The sequence below is a fragment of the Halichoeres trimaculatus genome, unplaced genomic scaffold (genome assembly GCF_033239565.1).
Source record: "Halichoeres trimaculatus isolate MK-OKI-2021-1 unplaced genomic scaffold, fHalTri1.1 fHalTri1_scaffold_1, whole genome shotgun sequence".
In the NCBI taxonomy this organism is placed as follows: Eukaryota; Metazoa; Chordata; class Actinopteri; order Labriformes; family Labridae; genus Halichoeres; species Halichoeres trimaculatus.
In genome coordinates, this window is record NW_027437179.1 from 27,924,429 (window position 1) to 27,945,325 (window position 20,897).

The window sequence follows — 20,897 nt, forward strand, 5'->3', positions numbered from 1 at the left end:
TCCCCTGCCCACCACACACACACACACACACACACACACACACACACGCACACAGACACACACACACACACACACACACACACACACACACACACACACACACACACACACACACACACACACACACACAGGATGCTCTATCCTGTTTACTGTTTACATTTCACAGTGGCCGGCCAACGTGGGAGGGCTCCACAACATGATCACAGGCATTACAGCTGTTTGTAAGGTAGTGGAGGAGATGGTGTGTGTGTGTGTGTGTGTGTGTGTGTGTGTGTGTGTGTGTGTGTGTGTGTGTGTGTGTGTGTGTGTGTGTGTGTGTGTGTGTGTGTGTGTGTGTGTGTGTGAAGTTTGTACCAAGGATTGATATGCAACATACCTTTAAAATGCAAAATTTGGACATTAATCTTGGGACTGAACATTTTCACTCTCGGGTCTTTTTTGTAGCTTTTTCTGAAAATTGTGTTTTTCTTTATTGTCTTCCTCGACAATTGAGGCCCCATTGCCAAAAAAGAAAAAAAAATTGACCATAAGAGAAACTTGCACACAAATGTCAGAATGTAAAATATTCTCAAAGAGGAACTAAGGCTAACAAATGTTTTCTTTCTCAGGTAGGTCTATGGAGGTGCTGAGTCAAGGTCCACGCTCAAACGACCAGCACAACTGTTGAGGAGAGTAAAAAGGGAGGACCAAAGAGGCCGACTGGCAGTGTGGTCAACAACAATCAGATCATTATTTGGCCAAAAGGGCACCTGCTTTGTTTGAGGTAGGCCTGGATTCAGAGAGTGATGACATGAGACAGCTGAACAATGCTGAACAAACAGGAGCTGATGTTTATCCTCTTAAAGTCAGCAGTTTGTATTATTCTGATTTTTACTCTGGCTTTTTCAAAGTTGTAGAAAGCTAGCAGGTTGTGGGTGCTAAAGGGCAGTTGTTGTATACTCTGTTTCTGAAAGTCACTGCAAAAATGAACAGTAGTAGCAGAGGATAACTTAAAAATTCCAACCAAAAAATGATGACCTTTCCTTAAAGGAAGCGCCTGACACAATAACTCAGCTCTGAGAGCAGATGTGGTAGTACAAAATATGGCTATGTGTGTAAAGTAAACATAATACATAAACGGATTGGTGTTTTAGGTATCCGATGTGGAATAAAGAGCTGATAAGCTCCTTTGATGACAGTATGACAGCAAGTAACAATGCCACAAAGAAACCACTAGAGGTCCTTACTGTTTTGATGAAACTGCAGTCTCCAGCTGCCCCCAAGTGACAGGTTAGAGCCAGGGACACAAGCAACAACTTATGATGTGTAGAGGATGACAACATTTTTCTCAGTAACTCAAAATGCCCTGTAGTATTGTGTAAAGAAAAAACACACTTTTGTAGAGTGCTGATGTTTTGAAGTTTGGATGTTTTGTTATTGGTTACATATGAATCTTGAAAGTACTGAATGTGATGTCTTGCAGAGGGAGACAGACAAAGACAAAAAAAAAAAAAGTTAATTAAAAAAAAAAAGGAATGCTTGAATGCTTGAAACATCTATGCATGATCACATCCATAACTAGTTATATGAATTCAACTTATAATTCATGAAATTAATTTTGAAGCAGACATCTTACACTGAAGCTGCAACTTTATTGCTCTAACATGCATGCATTGAAGAATAGTCTGGTCTTTATTACTGGAAAGAAGTATTTAGATCCTTTATAAGGCAACAGAAGCAAAGCCTTCCAGTGAGGTAAATCAGCTAGAAGTCAATTTTCTGAATTTCAAACCTTTTATATATATATATATATATATATATATATATATATATATATATATATATATATATATATATATATATATATATATATATATATATATATATATATATATATATATAAGTAAATCCAAGTATCCAGAAAAGTCTGCTCATTTAATAATGAGAACTTTATAGCATTTTGTATTAGTGTAAAAATTTTCTTTGAAGAATGTCACCGTTGTATTAATAAATTATTTGTTTTACCGCATCAGCAGTTAAGAGATAAGCTATCACGAAGTTTTACAGGTGAATATTTTTCTAAAAAGTTTTTTTTTTTTTTTTTTTTTTTTTTTTTTACTGAAGATCTATTCATAGCAAATTTACGTTGGCCCGTTTTTGAAGTTTAGAAGTAAAGTGAGAGGTCTTTGTGAATTCACAGGGACTACCCTCATATGGTTATTGACGAGCAAAACTGCATTTATGTTGGGCTGGAAGGTTGTGAAATTGTAAAATAAAAGTAAGTAGAGCAGTCAAACATGATTCAATGGACAAAAGTTGAATACAAACCAGGCCGATTCCTTTCCGTGTGCCCGTTTACAGTGTGACTGTTTATTTCTGTCCAACAAGCGAAGGTGCATGTAAAGTTCATAAAATGTCTAGGGGGTTCGTGTGATTACATTCACCAAAGCTTTACTGATTCATTTTCTTTACATCTGTAAAGTTTAAACTAACCTCCATCGGCAGCACTACAATCAGCAGGAAGGTGTCACGTGATCAGAGCAGGAAGCTGTTGACTGTGCAGGGTGTTTCGACTCAGGACAGGTTCGTATTTACATGTGACTTTTAATTGCGTTTTTTTCGTTTTCACTACATCTTTTAAGTTGTTCTTTGGCTATTGAATGTGAAGGTGATACTGTCACTGATGTAACGGGCGTATTTTGTAGCGTGGTGTGTTGCAATGCTAGCGAGAGTGAAAATTGACAGCTAGCAGGTGTAATGTGACATATCTGTAGTTTCATCGTTTGTCCGCATCTCAGTGAGTCATTTTCCATAATCATATAAAAAATAAAAGTCTGCTATAAGGTTAAATGACAAGGAATGTTAAGGTTTTTTGTTTGTTTGTTTTTTAGTACTGAGTAGCTTGATAAGCCGACAGCTTTTAGAGCACGTCTACTGTGGGATTCAGATAACTCTATCTGCAACTTTTAGCAGCCTACTTTGTTTTATTTTTATTGTCTCGTGTTTCGCATCGTGTGGCATGTTTAAGACCGAGAAACGACTCGTATACAGTCTTTATGATTGTTTCCTGTATGGCGAGAACCGAGTGGACCATACTGACAGGGCAACGGTTCGTATGGGTAACAGAATTTCGCGGAACACGTGCAGCTCAGAATGTGTACTTTAAGCTTCTGAACAGGATGCATGAGTGTTGTGTTGTTTTATGGAGCAGTGGAGTACACACAGCGTAGTTTGAGGGGGATGATGAACCTTATGGTACAGAGTTGTTGCTTCACTAAAGCAGCTTTTGCTCAAACTGCATGTTTAGATTCATAACCTAGTCCAAAATTCTACCTGGATTGATGATCAGATTTCTCCTAAGTGAAAAGGGCTTGAAAATTGGACCAAACTTTGATCAGCATTTGGGGGCATCTTAAACTTTACAAAACATGGTATCAGACAGTGTGTGACATCAAACACAGAGAGAGAGCGCACACACATGATGCTAACAATGCCTCCATTGAACTTACTAACATCCAAGATTGCTCAAGTGGGGACAGTCCAACGCAAAGAAAATGAATGTGTTGACTTATTGCTTTGGAAAGCTTTGTTGCATAAATCTGGCCTTCATTGGTCAAAAGAGCTAAGAATGTTCTGTCCTCTTATTAAACCAAACCATATTTGAAAAAGAAAAAAATAAATAACTTCATGTACCAGTGACGGACATTAGAATGATAGCCTTTTTGTTGGGTTGAGGGTTTAAACAGTGACTTTTTTGTTGGTCTGCTGATAAAGTTGTGTTTTTGAACATTTTTACAATCTCATGTGTGAGTGCAATGTTTCGTCAGCTTTTGCACAAGTTTCCTCTCAAAACGGGGGCAGAAAAAGTCTTTTAAACAATCAGGACATTTTGTGCTCTAGCAAAGGTGTGATCATGTGTTAAACAAGTGGAAATGGAGCTATAAAAGAGTAATGTGTTTTAATGTATTATTTTCAGCTGTCATGATCAGTGACTGTAGTGTTTCTATACAAAGCACAACAGAGTAAAAATTCAGCTGTTGTTAAATCAGCCTGTCCTCACACAGTGCTCTTTGCTGTTTGCAATGCTGCTGTGTAAACACAACTGGGGCATACCGGGAATCCAGATGTTGCACTCAGTCCCAAAAGTTACATCATGGCTATTTTGGTCTATATGGACAAATTGTAGTCTTTCAAGTGAGGTGGGGTAAGGTTGACTACTCTCTGTCTTTAAATCAGGTTCTCAGCATCTGGGCCTGGACTTTAAATAAGTCCAAAATACTTACCACCTACATAAAACATTTTGTTCTGATGTTTTTTTCAGTGTATGGTAAATATGTTAGTGGATGAGTGGGTGATAATATCTACATCAAGAAAATAGTAATATCAACTGTCTTGATTTTTGGTTGCAACTTTGTTTTACAGTTGTTTTCAGGTAAGAAAACATTTTCTGCTTCTAGGGCCTTGGTCTTTAACCCCTTTTTTGTTTTTGCCTCACCGGTGCCAGTTTTATATTCACAATCAGTGGGACTATGTATTTACAGTGCAATTCTTCATCATTGATGGTGAAGGTTTGTTCATGACAGAAACTCGCCACACTTGTTTGATTGAGGGTTTAATTTTCAGGTCTAGCGCTGCTGCTGCTGGAAATGCTACTTACTATGATTTTTTTTTTTTTAATCTTTAAAATTATTGAATAAAAACAAATATGAAGCATACAGACAAATCTAAAACAGACTTTAGAGTTACAATGAAGGGAAGCAGATACAACAGGGGATAACTTCTCTAGCCTAGAAGTGAGCTAAAGTTGTAGTTTTGACTACCAGGGCAAAATAAAATACGCCATTAGTGGACAAAGGCCCTTAGTCTCCAAGATCCTTGGCAATTAGCACATTTACATGCCCAGTTAAATTTAGCGACGGTTATAACTTGATTAGGTCTTGTTTGATTGGACTACTGCCCTTTTCCATGTATACAAGCTGAAGTTATGATAACACACTGACTGTGTGGGTTGTCCTAACAGGATCAATATGGCCACTGTTAAATCCTAAGGTCAAAACAATCACTAGACATGAAAGAAACGATACAATAACTATCTAGATTGTGACTTAATAAGTCCTCATGAAGTAAACATTTTTTTACTGTAACCAATCATGAGTCTTTTAATTCTCATCATGCAGAACCTCTCAGTCATACTTTTTCTCCCTGGAGTCTCAGGCACTGAGTCATGGGTGCACAATTTTGCCGGATATATTTTGACCTTTTACAAAACTCAGTATTTCAAAACGTGGTTTAAAGGGGAATTCAAATACCAGATCATATGTTCAATGAATCCAGTGAAGCTGCAGTGAAAAAAAGTTGCATTAAGCATTTTGTGCCTCCAGCGGTGTCACTTAAGTCCACATGGACTGGGTCTGGTGACTGCCAGCAAGAAGAAAGTAAACACATCCACAGAGTTAGAAATAAGGGGATTTGCTGGACATCTAAAGCCTCCCCCTTATTCCTGCTTCAGGTGACTCAAATTGCAATTTTCTACCCAAATATTTGCGCCGAAAGCCTTTTTATTTTTTAATCAAGTTAAATCACTTTATGAGGTAAAAAAAAAAATCCCTGATAGACTTGTTCGGTACGGAACTTACGGACTGGATAATTAGGGCTTTGTTGCACTAATTCATGCTCTTATTTGTAAATTAGTGCTATACAAAGTAAACTATTCAATTTTAAAGTCAAACTAAATGTTTTATAACATGTTAAAGAATGATCGTTAAACTTTATATGTGTTGTGAGCTCATTGATGAGACACTTGTTACAGAAGAGTACGTAGTATTAACTATTATCCAAAGCTCATCTGGTGAGAATGGCTGACAACAGTCATAACCTACCTTTTGTAACACGGTTCCTTTTTAAACTTTGGCTGAAGAGGTCATTGGAGCATGTCTGTCTAAATAAATGATTTTCTGCCATTGCAAAATCACCAGAAACAGTCAGGCTTTCCGAGCATTTCGACAACAGTTGATCCGTTGTACTAGGGGCTTGTTGCCCCTGAGCAAAGTCCAAAGACTTTACTGCTGCTCCGCCACCATCCACTGATCATTACGCTCATGCCAATATCTGAACCACACGACCATCAGCTCTAAAAGCAGACAGAGAAAGAGAGTCTACATAGAGTAATCTATTGCTTCGATTTCTGTTTCGTTTTTGGAGATTCGGACTTCCAGACTGTTTTAAGGTAAAACTAACAACTGCTTAACTTAAACATTTTGCTAAGTTTGGGCTACAAAGAAAAAATAAAGATTTTCTTTTGCATATGTACATGACCAAAAAAATATATTTTTTAAGTTTGGTTTTCACCTTTCAGTCTATTTTTTCTTCTTTTTTTAATTCACTGGATGATCTTTCCTATTACATTTTGCAGCTTTTCTGGCAATAAAACTACATTATTATTTTATTTGCTTCTCTAAAAGAATAGGAGTGCATGTTAAGACAATGGATCACCCTATTTATTAACTCCAAATGGCTTGCTTACTTTATTCTGGAAATATTTGGGAAAATCTTTTTTAGTTGTCACAAATTGAAAGAACATATTTTGTTTTCAGACTTTTGACTCATTGTCTCCTTAACATCTTTCCTTTTTTTGGTTCACACAGGAGTTTGGACAGCCAGGACCAGAGCATGTTGGTGTGTGTGGTCCTGCTCCTGGTCACCCTGTGTGCCCAGGGAGGAAATGGCGAGGATATACAGAGACCGGGCCATGTTTCTGTGGTCATAGTGGGAGGCACAGGTGATTTGGCAAAGAAGTACCTGTGGCAGGGCTTCTTCCAGCTCTATGTCAACCATGTTAGCAGTGGTAACACCTTTTCTTTCTACGCTGGAGGACTATCACCTCCTGAAAAGGCCAACCCAGTCTTCTTTGAGATCCTAAAGGCAGTGACCTGCCCGAAGGATGTGTCACAGGAGCACTGTGCTCTGCTGAAAGAGCAGTTCCTGAGGCTCTCTGCGTATCGGCAGCTGAAGACTTTAGAGGAGTATCAGGATCTGTCAAAGCACATAGAGGTGCGGCTTCAGCAGGAAGGACTCACTGAAGCAGGGAGGCTCGTCTACCTGTCTGTACCAGCGTTTGCTTACGCAGACATCGCTGAGAAGATCAACAGTTCTCTCAGGCCAGCCGATGGTGCCTGGCTGAGGGTGGTGTTGGAGAAACCTTTTGGGCATGACTTCAGGAGTGCTCAGGTGCTCGCATCTCAGCTGGAGAGCTCATTGAAGGATCAAGAAATGTACAGAATTGATCATTACCTGGGAAAGCAGGTAAGAAAATCCTCCACAGTATAAGATCCTCCAATGGCTCTTTGATTTAAGATGTTTGATTTCACAGCATGTTTTTTATTGTGTGTGAAGGTGGTTGCAAAGATTCTTCCATTTAGAATGGAGAACAAGAAGTCTTTGGATCCTATCTGGAACAAGCATCACATTGAGAGAGTGGAGATTGTGCTGAAAGAAACCCTGGATGTGAAAGGTAAAGGCAGACTAGTTAATGCTGTTGTGGACTTGTGAAAATAGAGGAGCACCAGTATCAGTTTCAGCCTCCAATACAGCTGGTAATGGAGTTGAGCCAGGTTCTTCTGCACTGATAACAAACAAAAAGCTGCAAAAAAAACCCGAATGTGCAGGGAAAATTGTCTTAAGTCAGCATCAAGCAGCAACCACTGGTCTAAGAAAATGAGACAGTGTGGAAGTGCTACAATCTACAGTTTCTCTAGTGCCCGCTTGAGGCTGGCTCCGGAAGTACTGGAAGTCACAAACACACCAAGCCAAAAAAAAAACCCTTTTCAAAGCAGAAATTAACTTGTTCACAGCCTGGTTCAAAAAACGTCTCCTGTCTGGATCACTAATTTTACTATTGGCACACATTGCATGGGGGGTGAATTTTTTTCTAACTCAGCAGCTCAGAGGATATTAAGATTGCAAGCTCGCCATATCAGAGGCGCAGCTCAGGTCACTTGACCCAGGGGCGCCCTATAGCTGTATGCAAAGCTCTTGCCACTTCCATTATGGCCGTGACAACAGATTTACTTCATTTTCCGTTTCAGAAACAGGCAAGTAACTTAGAGGAGACTATGTCCATGTTTCATACAGTCTATGGTCAGCATCAACAGAAGTTAAAAGTTAGCAAAACACAGAACATGGTATTTTCCACTCAGGGGTAAACTACCGCGATGATCTTACAAATGACAGATACTCAGGATTAGCCAATCCCCAGGTTTAGGTATGTGTAGGAACCAGTGTAAGGAAAGGAAAACAGTTTCAGAACACCTGCAGAAAGATGTATGCATTCATGGTCTCTCCTTATGATTTGTCTTAAAGGTCGTATCCCTTTCTATGACCAATATGGAGTGATCAGAGATGTGCTACAGAACCACCTCACTGAAGTCATGACCCTACTGACCATGAGGCTCCCCATGAATCTGAGCAGCATTGAGGAAGTCCTCCAAAACAAGCTGCAGATCTTGGACTCCCTGTTGCCTATTGGAAAGAATCAGGCTGTGATCGGCCAGTACCAAGCCTACAAGACACAGGTTCAGCAGGAGCTGAATATGACCAAAGATCACTTCAGTATCACACCGACATTTGCAGGTGATGACTGAAATCTTTTCTTTGTGATTGTTTTGATTTTATGTATTCTCTACTGTTGAGCTGAAATGTGTTTGATCATATCTCTGCATTCCAGCTGTGTTGGCACACATCGACGAGGCCCAGTATGATGGAGTCCCAATTCTTTTGATCTCAGGGAAGATGTTGGATGAACGTGTTGGATATGCACGCATACTTTTCAAGAATGACATCTTCTGTCTCCAGAATCATAACAGCATTCACTGCAAGCCCAAACAGATAGTGTTTCACTTTGGCCATGGCAGCCTACAATACCCAGCAATCCTTGTGAGTAAAAATTTATTCAAGCCTGTCTTGAAAGACTCCGATTGGAAGGAAGTGACAGAGCATAAAGACATCAGTGTCTTAGGTTTGCCTGTTTCAGACTATTATGTGCATACACCAGTAGAGCAGAGGGAAGCTTATTCAGAACTGATTTCTCACATCTTTGCGGGACGTAAAGACAATTTCATCAGCAGTGAAAACCTGTTGGCTTCCTGGGAGATGTGGACACCTCTGCTCAGCAGCATAGCTACCACATTTCCACGCATTTACCCTGGAGGAGCAGAAAACGGGGATCTACTAGATGTCCATTTGAAGGGTAAAGAGATCAGCTACCACAGTAAGGTGGTGATGATCAGCAATAATCCCATGGCTGATATGGCTGCAGATGGTTTCCAGGTGCTGCAGGGTAAATTTCGTGGTACTGAAATGGTCTCTGCATGGGCTGAAGAACTGGTGGAGAGGCTAGCCACTGACCTGCAGGAAGCAGCAGAGGAAGCAGTGCGTGAGGGCGGTGTTTTCCACCTCGCCCTCTCTGGCGGGTCATCTCCCCTTGCTTTGTTTCACCGGCTGGCCCTGCACCACTTCACTTTCCCCTGGAGGGACACCCACGTGTGGATGGTGGACGAGCGCTGTGTGCCAATAACTGAACACCAGTCCAATTTCCGCAACCTGCACGACCACCTTCTGCAGCACGTGAGGATTCCCTACTACAACATCCATCCCATGCCTGTGCAGGTGAGCCAGCGTCTGTGTGTGGAGGAGGACGGAGGTGCAGTGCTGTATGAGCGAGACATCAAGAAGCTGGTGAACGGCTCCAGCTTCCACTTTGTGCTGTTGGGGGTTGGTTTTGATGCGCACACGGCCTCCCTGTTCCCTGGGAGTAAAATAGACCAACATGGGGAGAGTCTGGTCGCCCTGACGGAGAGCCTCACCAAACCTCACCAGCGCATGAGCCTCACTTTCAGCGCCATTAACCGAGCCCGCAGGGTGGCTCTCCTAGCAATGGGCAAGAGCAAACATGAGATGATCACACAGCTGAGCCGAGTGAAGGACAACCCAGAGAAATGGCCTGTCACTGGGGTGAAACCTTCTGGCGGCAGACTGGTGTGGTATTTAGATTATGATGCACTTTTAGGCTAGTTTCTTCTTTTTGTAATAGCTGCTTTTATTTGACAATTGATTTGAGGAAATAATTTACCAGAATGACCAGGACCACTTTAACATGACTGATCTGTTCATGAAAGATCACTTATGCAGAACATAATTGCTGCCTTGGGTCTGTGATCACATATGTATATAAACCAACAGAAGGAAGAGATTAAGCTGATCACCTTTTCTCAATAAAATAACTTAAAATTTTGGGTTTTGAAAAAGAGTATCCAGAAATTTTTAGTTAATGGGTTAGAAACAAATGTCATATTCCAAATTATAGGAAACACAAAAACAATTCAGCTCCTTAGTGTGAAACGGTGCATATTTAAACATGTAGAACTTATCAAGACCAAAGAATGTGTGAGATTACTGTTAACCAAAACAAATACTTCATAAACATGTCTGAAGTTTACAATGAGCACACCTTACCACCTGTCATGGTTTGATGCGTGGAACCAATTTCAATGACTGTACTTTTTTTTTTACAACACAGAATGTTTGTATGAACTCAGGTGAATTTATAAATGTTTTTATGCAGTTTACCAAGTACTTTCTTGACTGTACATTTTCTACTGAGTGGTAGAGAATTTAATCAGTACAATAATGCCCAAATAATTACATTTGTATGCTACTTTTATAAATACAAGTTACTGAAATATTTGAAAGGCACTGTCAGGATTCCCACGTGTTCCTCTTGGAAAATTGAATACCTCTGATCTTAAGGTTGTTTTTGAAGATGGAGTCTATACACGGGCAGCTTGTGTCTATTTTCAGTGAATTTATATATTTTCTTAGCAGTCACATTGTGCCTGTTGATCCACCATGATGAGACAGACTTTTGCTGTGCTATGTCTTTGTCTCATCATTTAAAAAAATGCTGCGAGGTTCTTTTACAACTATATTTCATCATTTTCTTTTTTATGTCAAATCTGGCTAATAAAGAATGGAGAACTCCACTTAGTTTGTGGTGTTTACATTTTACCTGATGGATTTTTTGGACATTAAAAAAGCAAATACAAAATGATCCATTTCATCCTAACCTGTTGATATGACAGTAAAAACAATCCTCGATCCATTAGAAATGGCTTTATTTTTAATGTCACTGAGTGCATCCAGATGTGATCTCTCTGCTGTATGATTAAGCACTGAATCTGCCGTGTATCTGTTAACACATGAAGCAAACATGAGTTGTCCAACATTAAATAAAAATGAAACCACTTCAACAATGGAGATGCAAACATCTGCTTTTGGGATCTTTCTGAAGTGAGCTCTAAAACGTGACAAGGATTAAGTCTGCTTCCTTCTTTTCTTTTCTTCCCATGGTTTTAAGTTTCTGCTGGCACAGAAAGCACATGAAATCTTAATATGTCCAGTATCAGGTGTCAATGTGAACAGCTGGGTTGCTTTACTGCTCATTGTTTCTGCTCTGGTCCATCACAGGCGGCCTCTTAGCCCATCGGACTCCTCCCCTCACCAGGAAAAACCCTGAACAGACACAAGCAGGTGTTATTTCTTTGAACTGAGCACTCTGTGTATGGCTCCTTTCACAGAGTGTGTGTACATTAATGAACAAAAATCTTCACCTGCACTGAAAATAGAAGCAACTGTCAGGAAAAGGGAGATGTTGTACAGCTCAGGAGTGGTTTTGGCCTGTAAACATACATATAAATCATGTTAATGCTGCGGTCTCGATATAGAGCTTAGTTATAATATTTCAGTCTGTTTCTCACACATGATGCTGCTGTCAAAGTGAGGACAGTGGTGCAAAGTCCATGTCCACATGTCAGCAGCCCAAACACATGCAGAGCCGCCCACAAGCTCTGAGGAACCGGGTCTATCACCGTGAATATCACTGAGAAACCTACAGGAGTAAATGTTACATATATTTGTTGTGAGATTTTGAATGTGTGATACTGCAGATGTCACTGCAAATTAAGGAAAAAGAAAACTCAAATGTATTTTAACCTTTTTCTAACTGTGTAAAAACAAAGTTAGAATTTATTTTCCACACATTTAAAGTATTGTACAAACCCTGATAATGGTGATATTTGTTTTTTAATCCTGTACCTGCAGCTATGAAAGAGAGTGCAATGGATGCTGACAGGTTGCTCAGAAGAGGTTGACTGCAGTACCTTGAAGATTTGGGCCTTTCAAACACAAACAGACACCATTGTTAATGCCACGTTCCCTCTCATCCTAATAACCCATGGGCTGCTTGGCTTGATGCCATCACCTGTGTTCTAGTTACCTTCCTATGACGTAGAACTGAGGGCCCAGAACCAGCACTGTGAAGACTACATTCACAATTTGACTGCAGAGTTAAAAAAAAAAAAAAGAAAAGAAAACAGAGAATTAAATATGAATAAATGAAGATTTTATGTTTCTGTCAATGAAATAAAACATAAATTAAACTCTGAATAACTTACAATTTTAACCTCTTGCTCCTCTGGATCCATCTGCTGCTGTGATAAGCCAGAAAGATTAGCATGTAGAGGAACATGGATGTTCAGGTACACGTTTATTCTTAAACATTTATCCTGAGCCAGAGAAGAGGCCTGCAGCTCCACATGTGTGCAGGAGGAAGGATTGTGTTGCATTCTGCACATGCTCACTGACTTGTATTGTGTTACCAGATATTTGCATATTGATGTGATGCTAAGACTAAGTGGATATATTCTGGGTTTAAAGCTGGTTCCAGCAGAACAGAGTAGTTTAATGAAGCTCATATTTTAAGATTTGAGAATAATCCTAAAGTGTGGCTTCTGTTTTAACAGGAACAACACGGTTTCCTCTTTTTGTGAGTGCATGTGTGTACAAAGTCAGGTACCGCCCTTTAACAGTCCTCCTCTGTATGTGCCAGAATAACAGCGTATCACCCCTGCTCCACATTGACACACAATGAAACATCCTACCAGTTAACCTTAAATCTGATTATTCCTTTGACTAGTGCAGTTGAATCTCCCAGATAGTCACAGTACATCCAAAATGCCTGTGGACTACAGTGGAACATGGGACATGGTCAGCAATGTCAACTTCGAGGGATATATGGTCGCACTGAGTAAGTGTCACTGCTTCTTTAAATGCGTGTTTTCCTCAGCACCATTTCTGTAAAAAGAAATGATTAAGTACTAATTATGGCATCGAGCCAAACAGTCAGAAATAGTCATCTTGTATAAGTTAACATGTCATAATGTGATACACAATTCATTACCACTGACTGAGAACAGAAAGATAGCTATGTAAAAACATAAACTTCATACACATAAGCTCTCATTTTCAAATGTTCTTATCTTTTTCATACAGACATTGATTTTGCAACCCGAAAGATTGCCTCCATGTTGAAGCCCCAGAAAGTGATTACTCAAGATGGAGACAGTTTCACAATAAAGACATTCACTACTTTCAGAAACTATGAGAGCTCTTTCAAAATTGGTGAAGAGTTCATTGAAGTGACGAAGGGGATGGACAACAGATCATGCCAGGTATATAACGGCAAAGTTATCCACAAGATATTTCTGGGATTATTAGTACAAACTTTGATATGAAGCATACATGAAGATTCCTGTTTGATTTTTTTTTTTTTTTTGCTCACTAAAAGACTGTGGTGAACTGGAAAGATGATAAGCTGGTGTGTGTTCAGAGAGGAGAGAAGAAGAACCGAGGGTGGACTCACTGGATTCAGGGAGATGAACTTCATCTGGTAGGCTAAATAAATCCTTTTGCGACATAAAAACATGATCGCTTACACATTTTTTCCTTTTCATTTATTGCAGTCTTAACAACCTGATATTTTCTCTCTGCAGGAACTCACTTGTGAAGATCAAGTCTGCAAGCAAATTTATAAAAGGACTCAGTAATCTTTCCTTCACTGAATGCTTCATGACAAGAGCAAAGTCTGGCTACATAATAAGTCATCTATACTTAATAAAGGGATGGTATTTTGAAGGTCATTTGTAAGATTACATGCTTTTAAAAAGAAATCACAGCCATGCAAAGGCTTGGCCAACACATATTAATAAATCCAAAGAGGATATAGCAGAAATCACATTTTAGAGGTAATACAGCCAAATAATTCTGTTATTTAAAAAGGTTACTTGACCAAAATGAGTAATGGAAGTCCTAATTTTGACTTTTTTTTTAACCAAATATTATGTTTGTGTTTCATTTCCAAGCCGCTGAAAATAAAGAAATTGAAGTTGTTTTTTTTCGCTCTTTATTTGGGATTTACATGTCTCAGTACCCGCAGTACCCCTCCACACCACAGGGGGGCTCTATAAATATGAACAAAAAGGATCTCTTCAGTCTGTGGTTTGCTTAGATATTTTTGCCGGGAGTTTGCATTTTCAGCATGAGGTGAACTCAGAGAGTAAACAACGGAGATCAGCACTGTGTAATATCCACTGCCACTAGATTCTGTAGAGTTTTAGTTCAAAGTTTTCTTTCCAAGCCGAGGTTGGCTGCAAGTTTCTTCAAATTAAAATGTCTATTGATAAAGACGAGACGCAGCAGGTAAGAACATTGTTTGAACGTGTCAGATGTATGTCAGACGATAAAGTTATTCTCCGGTGGTTAAAGCGACCTGTCTGTGAGATAGGCTAGAGTCGGTGAACAACTCATAGTAGAAATAGTCGTTATGTACGAACATGTTTTAATGTGTTTAATGTGAACATTACAGAGGTTAAAGGCAGCAGTTCACTTTACAGTGGGTCGACTGTGTCAAAGAGCCGGAGAGGACATCAACAGAGAGTTCAGTCGACAAGCTATAGCAGCGATATCAGAAACAGCCTTCAGACAGTGTGGTGGGTATCAGCATTAATACAACAAAAACTTTTGATTCTCAACAAGTTTGCTACTCGAGTAAACATAATCTTTTTATTGTTTAATTTTATATTCTCTTTGAGAATATTGAGTTGAGATCTGTTCCACCGAATAGTACCCCGAACAAACACATTTAACATTTTTAAATTGTTCTTAGCATTATTTTTTTTTCCTTAGATAAATTAATTTGAATTAAAAACATAAATTCATCTAAATAATCAAACTTCAAAGGTTTTTACAATTTCTGTGTTATTTGAGGTTGCTGAAATGCAGCTTTAAAAACTAACATGTAATGCTATTTTTAAGGAAATCAAGTGTACAATGGGATTAAAATGACCTTATTTTGAGATGGAGTTATTATTAAAAATGTCATCACATAAAAAAAATGCAAGAGGTCCAACACCAAATGTGAGAAAACTTGGCACTTTGGCCACATTCAACTCTTGACACTTTCAATCTTGTTTTTCTTTGATTTCAGACATATTTGCTAAAGACCTGGAGCTTTTTGCAAGGTAAGAATGTGCACCTTTAAAGACAAATTATAGACCAACCTTTAATAGAACCAGTTGTATTAGTATTGTGACATTGCTTTTTCACTGGAGTGTATTATTATGTTTCAGGCATGCTAAAAGAAGCACAGTGTCTGCAGAAGATGTGAAGCTTTTATCCCGTCGCAGCACAGCACTGGTGAGTTATTCCCAGTCCAGTTGCCCAAATTACATTATACAGCACTTTGTTAATTTGTCACATGAAGTCAAAAGTAACCAGTTATACAAATGCCAGGCACTGCAAAAACCACACAAGTACATGTCATCCAAATAACGCACTGTTACTGGACCTGTGTAGGGGTAAATATATTCTACAGCACACAACAAAAGTAATGTTTGATTTGCTTTTATTTATTTCAGTCTGTCTACATACAAAGGAAAAGTGAAGAACTGAACCAGGAGCAGATGGATTTGAAAAAGAAGAATACCGGAAAGAGGAAGATCAGAGACACTGAGGAGGAAGGCAGAGAATAACAAGACACAGGCGAGCCTGCAGCATGTCACTTTTAACCAACATTCATATCAACATGAAGGCAGACTAAAACATCACAATGAGTTTTGAAAAAGTGCAATAAGTTCATTTATTTCTGGGAAAGAAATGCATTAAAACCTTAATAAACTTCACAGCTTGAGTCTTACTTCATGTCACTATATTTCTGAGCAAATCACCTAAAAGCATCATCTACCCTGGGACCTGCTGTTCTAATATCAAATGATAATGCATTCAGCTCTGGTGCGACAAACTACTTTATACCTTTAAGATGTTTAAATTGTTGGTTATATTGCTGGTAAGCCACTGACTAAAGGAACTATTTGAGAAGCGAGGCAACATTACACCTGCTGGTCTCTTTTTTGCACTTGCCATAAATGACACTTACTACCACTTTTTCAGAACCACCTGTGTAATCTGATTCTTCATCACGTCTACACGCTCAAAGGGGTTCAGTTGTGTTATATAATTTGGTCTGATTTGAGAAGCTTATTTCAACAAACACTTTCTGATGACAACTACAACAAGCTAGAGGTCTCCTTTGAGTTTTATCTAAGGTTCAGGCAAAAATTTGGTTAATTTACAACTTTGTGGGCTGATGTTTTACAACTGAAAAATAAGAAGCCAATCAGGTACTTGACACAGTGAAGCTGAATGTAAAGAATGGCCCACTGATGAAAATTACTGCTGGATTTTAGTAGATCATACAGGTTGTCCTCTTGAATTAGCCACTTTAGAGTTTAAGGCTTGATACAGATATTCAAAACTCTCACCTTAAATCTAGCTGTGAATGACTAAAAAAGGATAATTCACTGTAAAAGCAGCAAAAAGACAGGTACTACCCCGTGTCATGTCTGAGAAGGCCACACACTCAAAGTGTTGGTAATTCCATCTTCGTTCTTCAGAACAGACTTCAGTCAGGGTTCAAACGGAGACCTCGACCAGCAGAGCCCAAGGTCCCTAGATATGTGAATCGAATTAGATTTTTTTTATTTGACAAATTGACCCAAGTAGTATCAACTAAGCATCTATTCAAATGAACTTTATTAGAGAACTCCCTTCATTTGACATTTTTTATAAACACCTCACAAACAACAAGAGCTACTGGGAACCATTGGACACACACCTCCACGTTCTCACACTATCACTCGCGTCCCCCAGAGTCTTCAGCAGGTGTCATCCACATCAAGAGCACACTTACAGGTCAGTTCAATAACATGAAAGCACACACCATACAGCATTCAAATCATATAATATAAGGAGTACAAATATTCATCACAACATTCCACTACAATTTGATATTTCTGCACTTGATCGACATACTTAAGAGTAAGGAAAAACTTGCAAAGATTAAAAAAAAAATCTTGAAGTACTAATTAAAGAATGTCCATGTTAGGAGAGGCGCTCGTAGCAGCTTCCACTCACACACTCAAAAAGCAGTCAAATTGGGCTCTTTCACCGCACAACCAGTTCGTTTCACGCGTCTCTCTCCGTTCGCTCACTCAACGCTTCATTCTTCGCCACAAGCCATCCTCAATCGCACTCATCAGTTCTTAAAATGTCAGTTGCGCAGTTCTTTCCATTAAAAGTGGAAAAAAGTGAAAACACCCACCGTCTCTTAGAACATGCGTGGTGAGGCCGTTCTTTGATGGCATAGCAATTACAGGTGGGAAGAGGGAGATTGATACCGATATCACCCCAAGAATGCTGCCAAAGAGGAGCTTCCTCACAGGAAAATGGAAGAGAGGTGAACTGCAGAAGAGATTTCAATGAAGGCTTTTCCACAGAACTTGACTGCAAATAAAGTTGCACTTAAAAACATTTAGGTTTCAACCAGATTCTTCTCAATGCAAGATTGCCTTTTGGGTCGATGACAAAAGCCGGATAATGGTGAACCACAGACATTCATGCATTTTCAAAATGGTTATATCACATTTCACAATACATGCATTAGAGAATCCAGTTGAAATGGATACAAACAAATGAGACATCAAAAATAGCACTTTAGTCAGACATCCTGGTAAACAACTCAGTTCAACACTTTCTAAATTAAATCTTTAGCATTTTTTCCAAATGTACAAAACATCTTCCACAAAAGTGTTAAGTTTTCAGATACGCATCAACACCAGAAATAAACTTTGAAAAGACTCATCTTTATCACAATACTTACCATACAAACATGTTAACTTACATACCCCACCCAGACGACTTTGACTCCATACTGGACCCAAACCCTGAGTTAAACCCACTTCCACTTGTTGTAGAGTTTGACCCTGTCCCCCAGCCGAGACCCGTGGCGCCAGAGCTGTAGTTGCTGTTACTTGTACTAAAAGACTGACTCTGGTCTCTGCTAGAGCTTGTTCCACTGGAGGTGCTGCCTGAAGTGGACGTTTGCTGCTGGCTAGCCAGCATACCCATCATACCCCAACTACTCTGCAAAGCAGCCTGAGCAGCAGCCATCATGGCAGGGTTCAGACTGAAGGAACCAAAGTTTGCCAAACTACTGTTTGTGCTGCTTCCTAACCCACTACGGCTGCCACCGAATGCCTGAGCACCAAAACCATTTCCAAACCGTGTAGTACGATCAAACTGCCTATTGCCGTGTTTGGGCTCTGCATTTGAGATGTGAACGCTGACACCTTTGATTATTAGGTCCTCTCCACAGAGACCCTGAGCAACCTGTGAGAACAAAGACACAAATCAGATCCTCTGAGCAGTGGTGCCACGACAACTGAAGTGCTCTCTCAACATTTAGCATCCTACCTGGTCATCTGCAAATGTGACAAAGGCAAAAGCACGGAACGGCTTGGGGATGAAGACATCTGTGACTTCACCATACTGCATGAAGAACTGCCTTAGGTCATCAGTGGTCATGTCTTCTGTGCAACGGCCAACAAACACTTTTCGGCTCCTCAGCGGCTCGTCTGGACCCTGCTGTGGAAAGAGGTAGAGCAATTAATGCTGCATCTTGTGGCATGTCTGGGCAATTTTTACTGTCTAATAATGTGTGGGTATACGCATGGACATTACCAGATTCACCTTCGAGTTAGGGAGCTTGCAGTCACACCATCTTCCATCAATCATATGGCGCTGAGAGATCACCTTTTCTTGAGCCTCGTACTCTGTGAACCTCACAAAGCCAAAGCCTTTTGAGTTTCCTGTCTTAGCATCTCGTTTAACCTGGGAGACATAAACACACTCAGCACTCACAATCGAGTCATGACATATGGCCCTTTCCAAAATACATTTAATTCATGTGCTATACCTGAACCATGATGACTTCTCCAAATGTGCTGAAGTAGTCTTTGAGATCCTGCTCAGTTGTTTTCCAAGGAAGACCCAGGACTATGAGGTCAGATGTCTTCATGTCCCCTCTCTTCATTTTCACCGCTGATGAGGCATCAATTTCTTCCATCTTCCGTTTGTTGTCTGGAATTATATCAACACATACACCTTTTTAAATTAGATAAACTTCCGCCTGTGTGACAGCTGTACCATTATTAAAGTAACACTAGAGATATCTCATTCTTCTTAAATACATATTTGAATACAATATTTTTTTATTTTTGTCAAATTTTTAAGGGGAACATTCTGTGCTATCAATGTTTCCTGTACAACACTTTGAGCTGTAAAAATAGATTCATTGGAAATCCAATTCATAGCAGCTGGTGTCAGCATGTATAGCTAACAGCCCAACTGTGTGACAACCCCTGCTTACTTTAACATTTTTTGTTTTGGCATCCACCTAAATTGGCTGCAAACTAATGCTTCCATAATCTCCCTGTGTCTTCTCTATGTTGGAATGTTTAAAAGCGCCATTAGTCAAATCATCTGTCCTGCTTTGCCTATTAGCAGAATGAATTCGTGGGTGAACATGTAACAAAGCATTCTCATCTATTTCCTAAGTGCCAGTAGCTACATCCTGAATTTTAAATAACATTACATCTGGTGTCATTCAAAGAAAAAACAAACAAATGTTTATATCTACCTTTTGGGTAGTTCACAACATACACTACATTCCCCCATCCATTTTCTGGCGCGTGCAGAACTCCTTCCACGAGACGCACTCCTCGCATGCACTGAGACACGGGGCTCCTGAACCGCAGGCCACACGCCCCTGGAAACTGAGCTGCCACGGTTGAAAGCAGAACGGTACCATCGTCTTCGGATGGGATCTCCATAGGCTCTTCGTTCTCCTCCTCTGCTACTTTAATGTATACTTCGGCCATTTTTGTTTACGAAAAAAAAGGCTCCCCGATGTATCAAAACAAAGCTCAAGTTAGCAGTAAGCTTGCTGATTGTCCACTGAATGAGTCCGGCTGAATTGGTTTGATGAGTCAATAGGACACACTTCTACAATCAATTTACAATACAAAAGTGACGTTAAATTGGACTTAATAATTAATGGCGTCATAAACAATTTTCCAGATTTGGTTGCACAAACGAAAGTGTATCGACCTTAGTTTTTCCTTTGTTCGTGGAGAGCTGTGTCGTCAACAGTGGACGACGGCCGTTCAACTGTGCCGCGTAATGAAAAATGCGTACGTCTCGCTCACGCTAGCTAATCCAACCAAAAATAATTTCCTTAGAATGGCGTGTGCCAACCTCCTAAGTAAGACCTATTTCAACAAAATACTCGTTTCTTCCTAAATAAAAAGATATTTAATAACAACATGTAATAGTTTCCACGAGGCGAAAGCTGAAACGACCGATTGAGGCCTACTAAAATGGCATCATTATAACGGAAAAAGGAAGTACGTCATTGGACTACACCATTTCATACTATAGCGGTGGAGTTGCCTGAATTGAGTAATTTAAACAAGCATTAACAGATTCCGTTATACGGATAAAACGGAATTAATAACCCATATATTAAAGTTAATGTTTTATTTTGTCACTAATGAACCAAACTGCAATCGACTGTAGCGTTGGTTTAACATTATTTTCCCAACCCCCTGCAAGGGCGTTTGCTAGACTGGGTT

The 20,897-nt window shown here is 39.7% G+C and overlaps 5 protein-coding genes across 11 annotated transcripts; 3 read left to right on the plus strand and 2 right to left on the minus strand.

The window, feature by feature from the left end:
- The first annotated feature begins 2,466 nt into the window (after positions 1-2,466).
- On the plus strand, positions 2,467-11,643 carry h6pd (hexose-6-phosphate dehydrogenase (glucose 1-dehydrogenase)). Its single transcript, XM_074694014.1, has 5 exons — positions 2,467-2,562; positions 6,624-7,281; positions 7,372-7,489; positions 8,338-8,607; positions 8,702-11,643. Exons 2-5 carry the CDS (start codon positions 6,649-6,651, stop codon positions 10,045-10,047), a joined length of 2,367 nt encoding a protein of 788 aa, XP_074550115.1. The 5' UTR covers positions 2,467-2,562; positions 6,624-6,648; the 3' UTR covers positions 10,048-11,643.
- A 109-nt stretch (positions 11,644-11,752) lies between these two features.
- On the minus strand, positions 11,753-12,559 carry LOC141789392 (uncharacterized). The gene is made up of 4 exons (XM_074668795.1): positions 12,486-12,559; positions 12,308-12,370; positions 12,127-12,206; positions 11,753-11,920 (listed from the first exon to the last, which is right to left on the minus strand). The coding sequence occupies exons 1-4, from the start codon at positions 12,557-12,559 to the stop codon at positions 11,760-11,762; spliced, it is 378 nt and encodes a 125-aa protein (XP_074524896.1). The 3' UTR covers positions 11,753-11,759.
- Positions 12,560-12,911: 352 nt separating this feature from the next.
- rbp7b (retinol binding protein 7b, cellular) lies at positions 12,912-14,230 on the plus strand. Its single transcript, XM_074694687.1, has 4 exons — positions 12,912-13,117; positions 13,363-13,541; positions 13,658-13,759; positions 13,863-14,230. The coding sequence occupies exons 1-4, from the start codon at positions 13,045-13,047 to the stop codon at positions 13,914-13,916; spliced, it is 408 nt and encodes a 135-aa protein (XP_074550788.1). The 5' UTR covers positions 12,912-13,044; the 3' UTR covers positions 13,917-14,230.
- A 131-nt stretch (positions 14,231-14,361) lies between these two features.
- On the plus strand, positions 14,362-15,922 carry cenps (centromere protein S). Its single transcript, XM_074694817.1, has 5 exons — positions 14,362-14,568; positions 14,735-14,858; positions 15,356-15,389; positions 15,498-15,564; positions 15,786-15,922. Exons 1-5 carry the CDS (start codon positions 14,539-14,541, stop codon positions 15,897-15,899), a joined length of 369 nt encoding a protein of 122 aa, XP_074550918.1. The 5' UTR covers positions 14,362-14,538; the 3' UTR covers positions 15,900-15,922.
- Positions 15,923-16,109: 187 nt separating this feature from the next.
- On the minus strand, positions 16,110-20,652 carry tardbpb (TAR DNA binding protein b). 7 transcript variants are annotated; one of them, XR_012599881.1, is made up of 6 exons: positions 19,904-20,652; positions 19,181-19,368; positions 18,946-19,095; positions 18,679-18,849; positions 17,528-18,594; positions 16,110-16,875 (listed from the first exon to the last, which is right to left on the minus strand). XR_012599881.1 is itself a non-coding variant. In XM_074694554.1 (5 exons), exons 1-5 carry the CDS (start codon positions 20,142-20,144, stop codon positions 18,103-18,105), a joined length of 1,209 nt encoding a protein of 402 aa, XP_074550655.1. In that variant the 5' UTR covers positions 20,145-20,652; the 3' UTR covers positions 16,943-18,102. The 7 variants fall into 7 exon arrangements, 6 of the variants coding, with proteins under 6 accessions (XP_074550655.1, XP_074550572.1, XP_074550486.1 ...); XM_074694554.1 differs by lacking the exon at positions 16,110-16,875 and having other exon boundaries at positions 16,943-18,594; positions 18,955-19,095; positions 19,181-19,344; XM_074694471.1 differs by lacking the exon at positions 16,110-16,875 and having other exon boundaries at positions 16,943-18,594; positions 19,181-19,344.
- Positions 20,653-20,897: the final 245 nt, after the last annotated feature.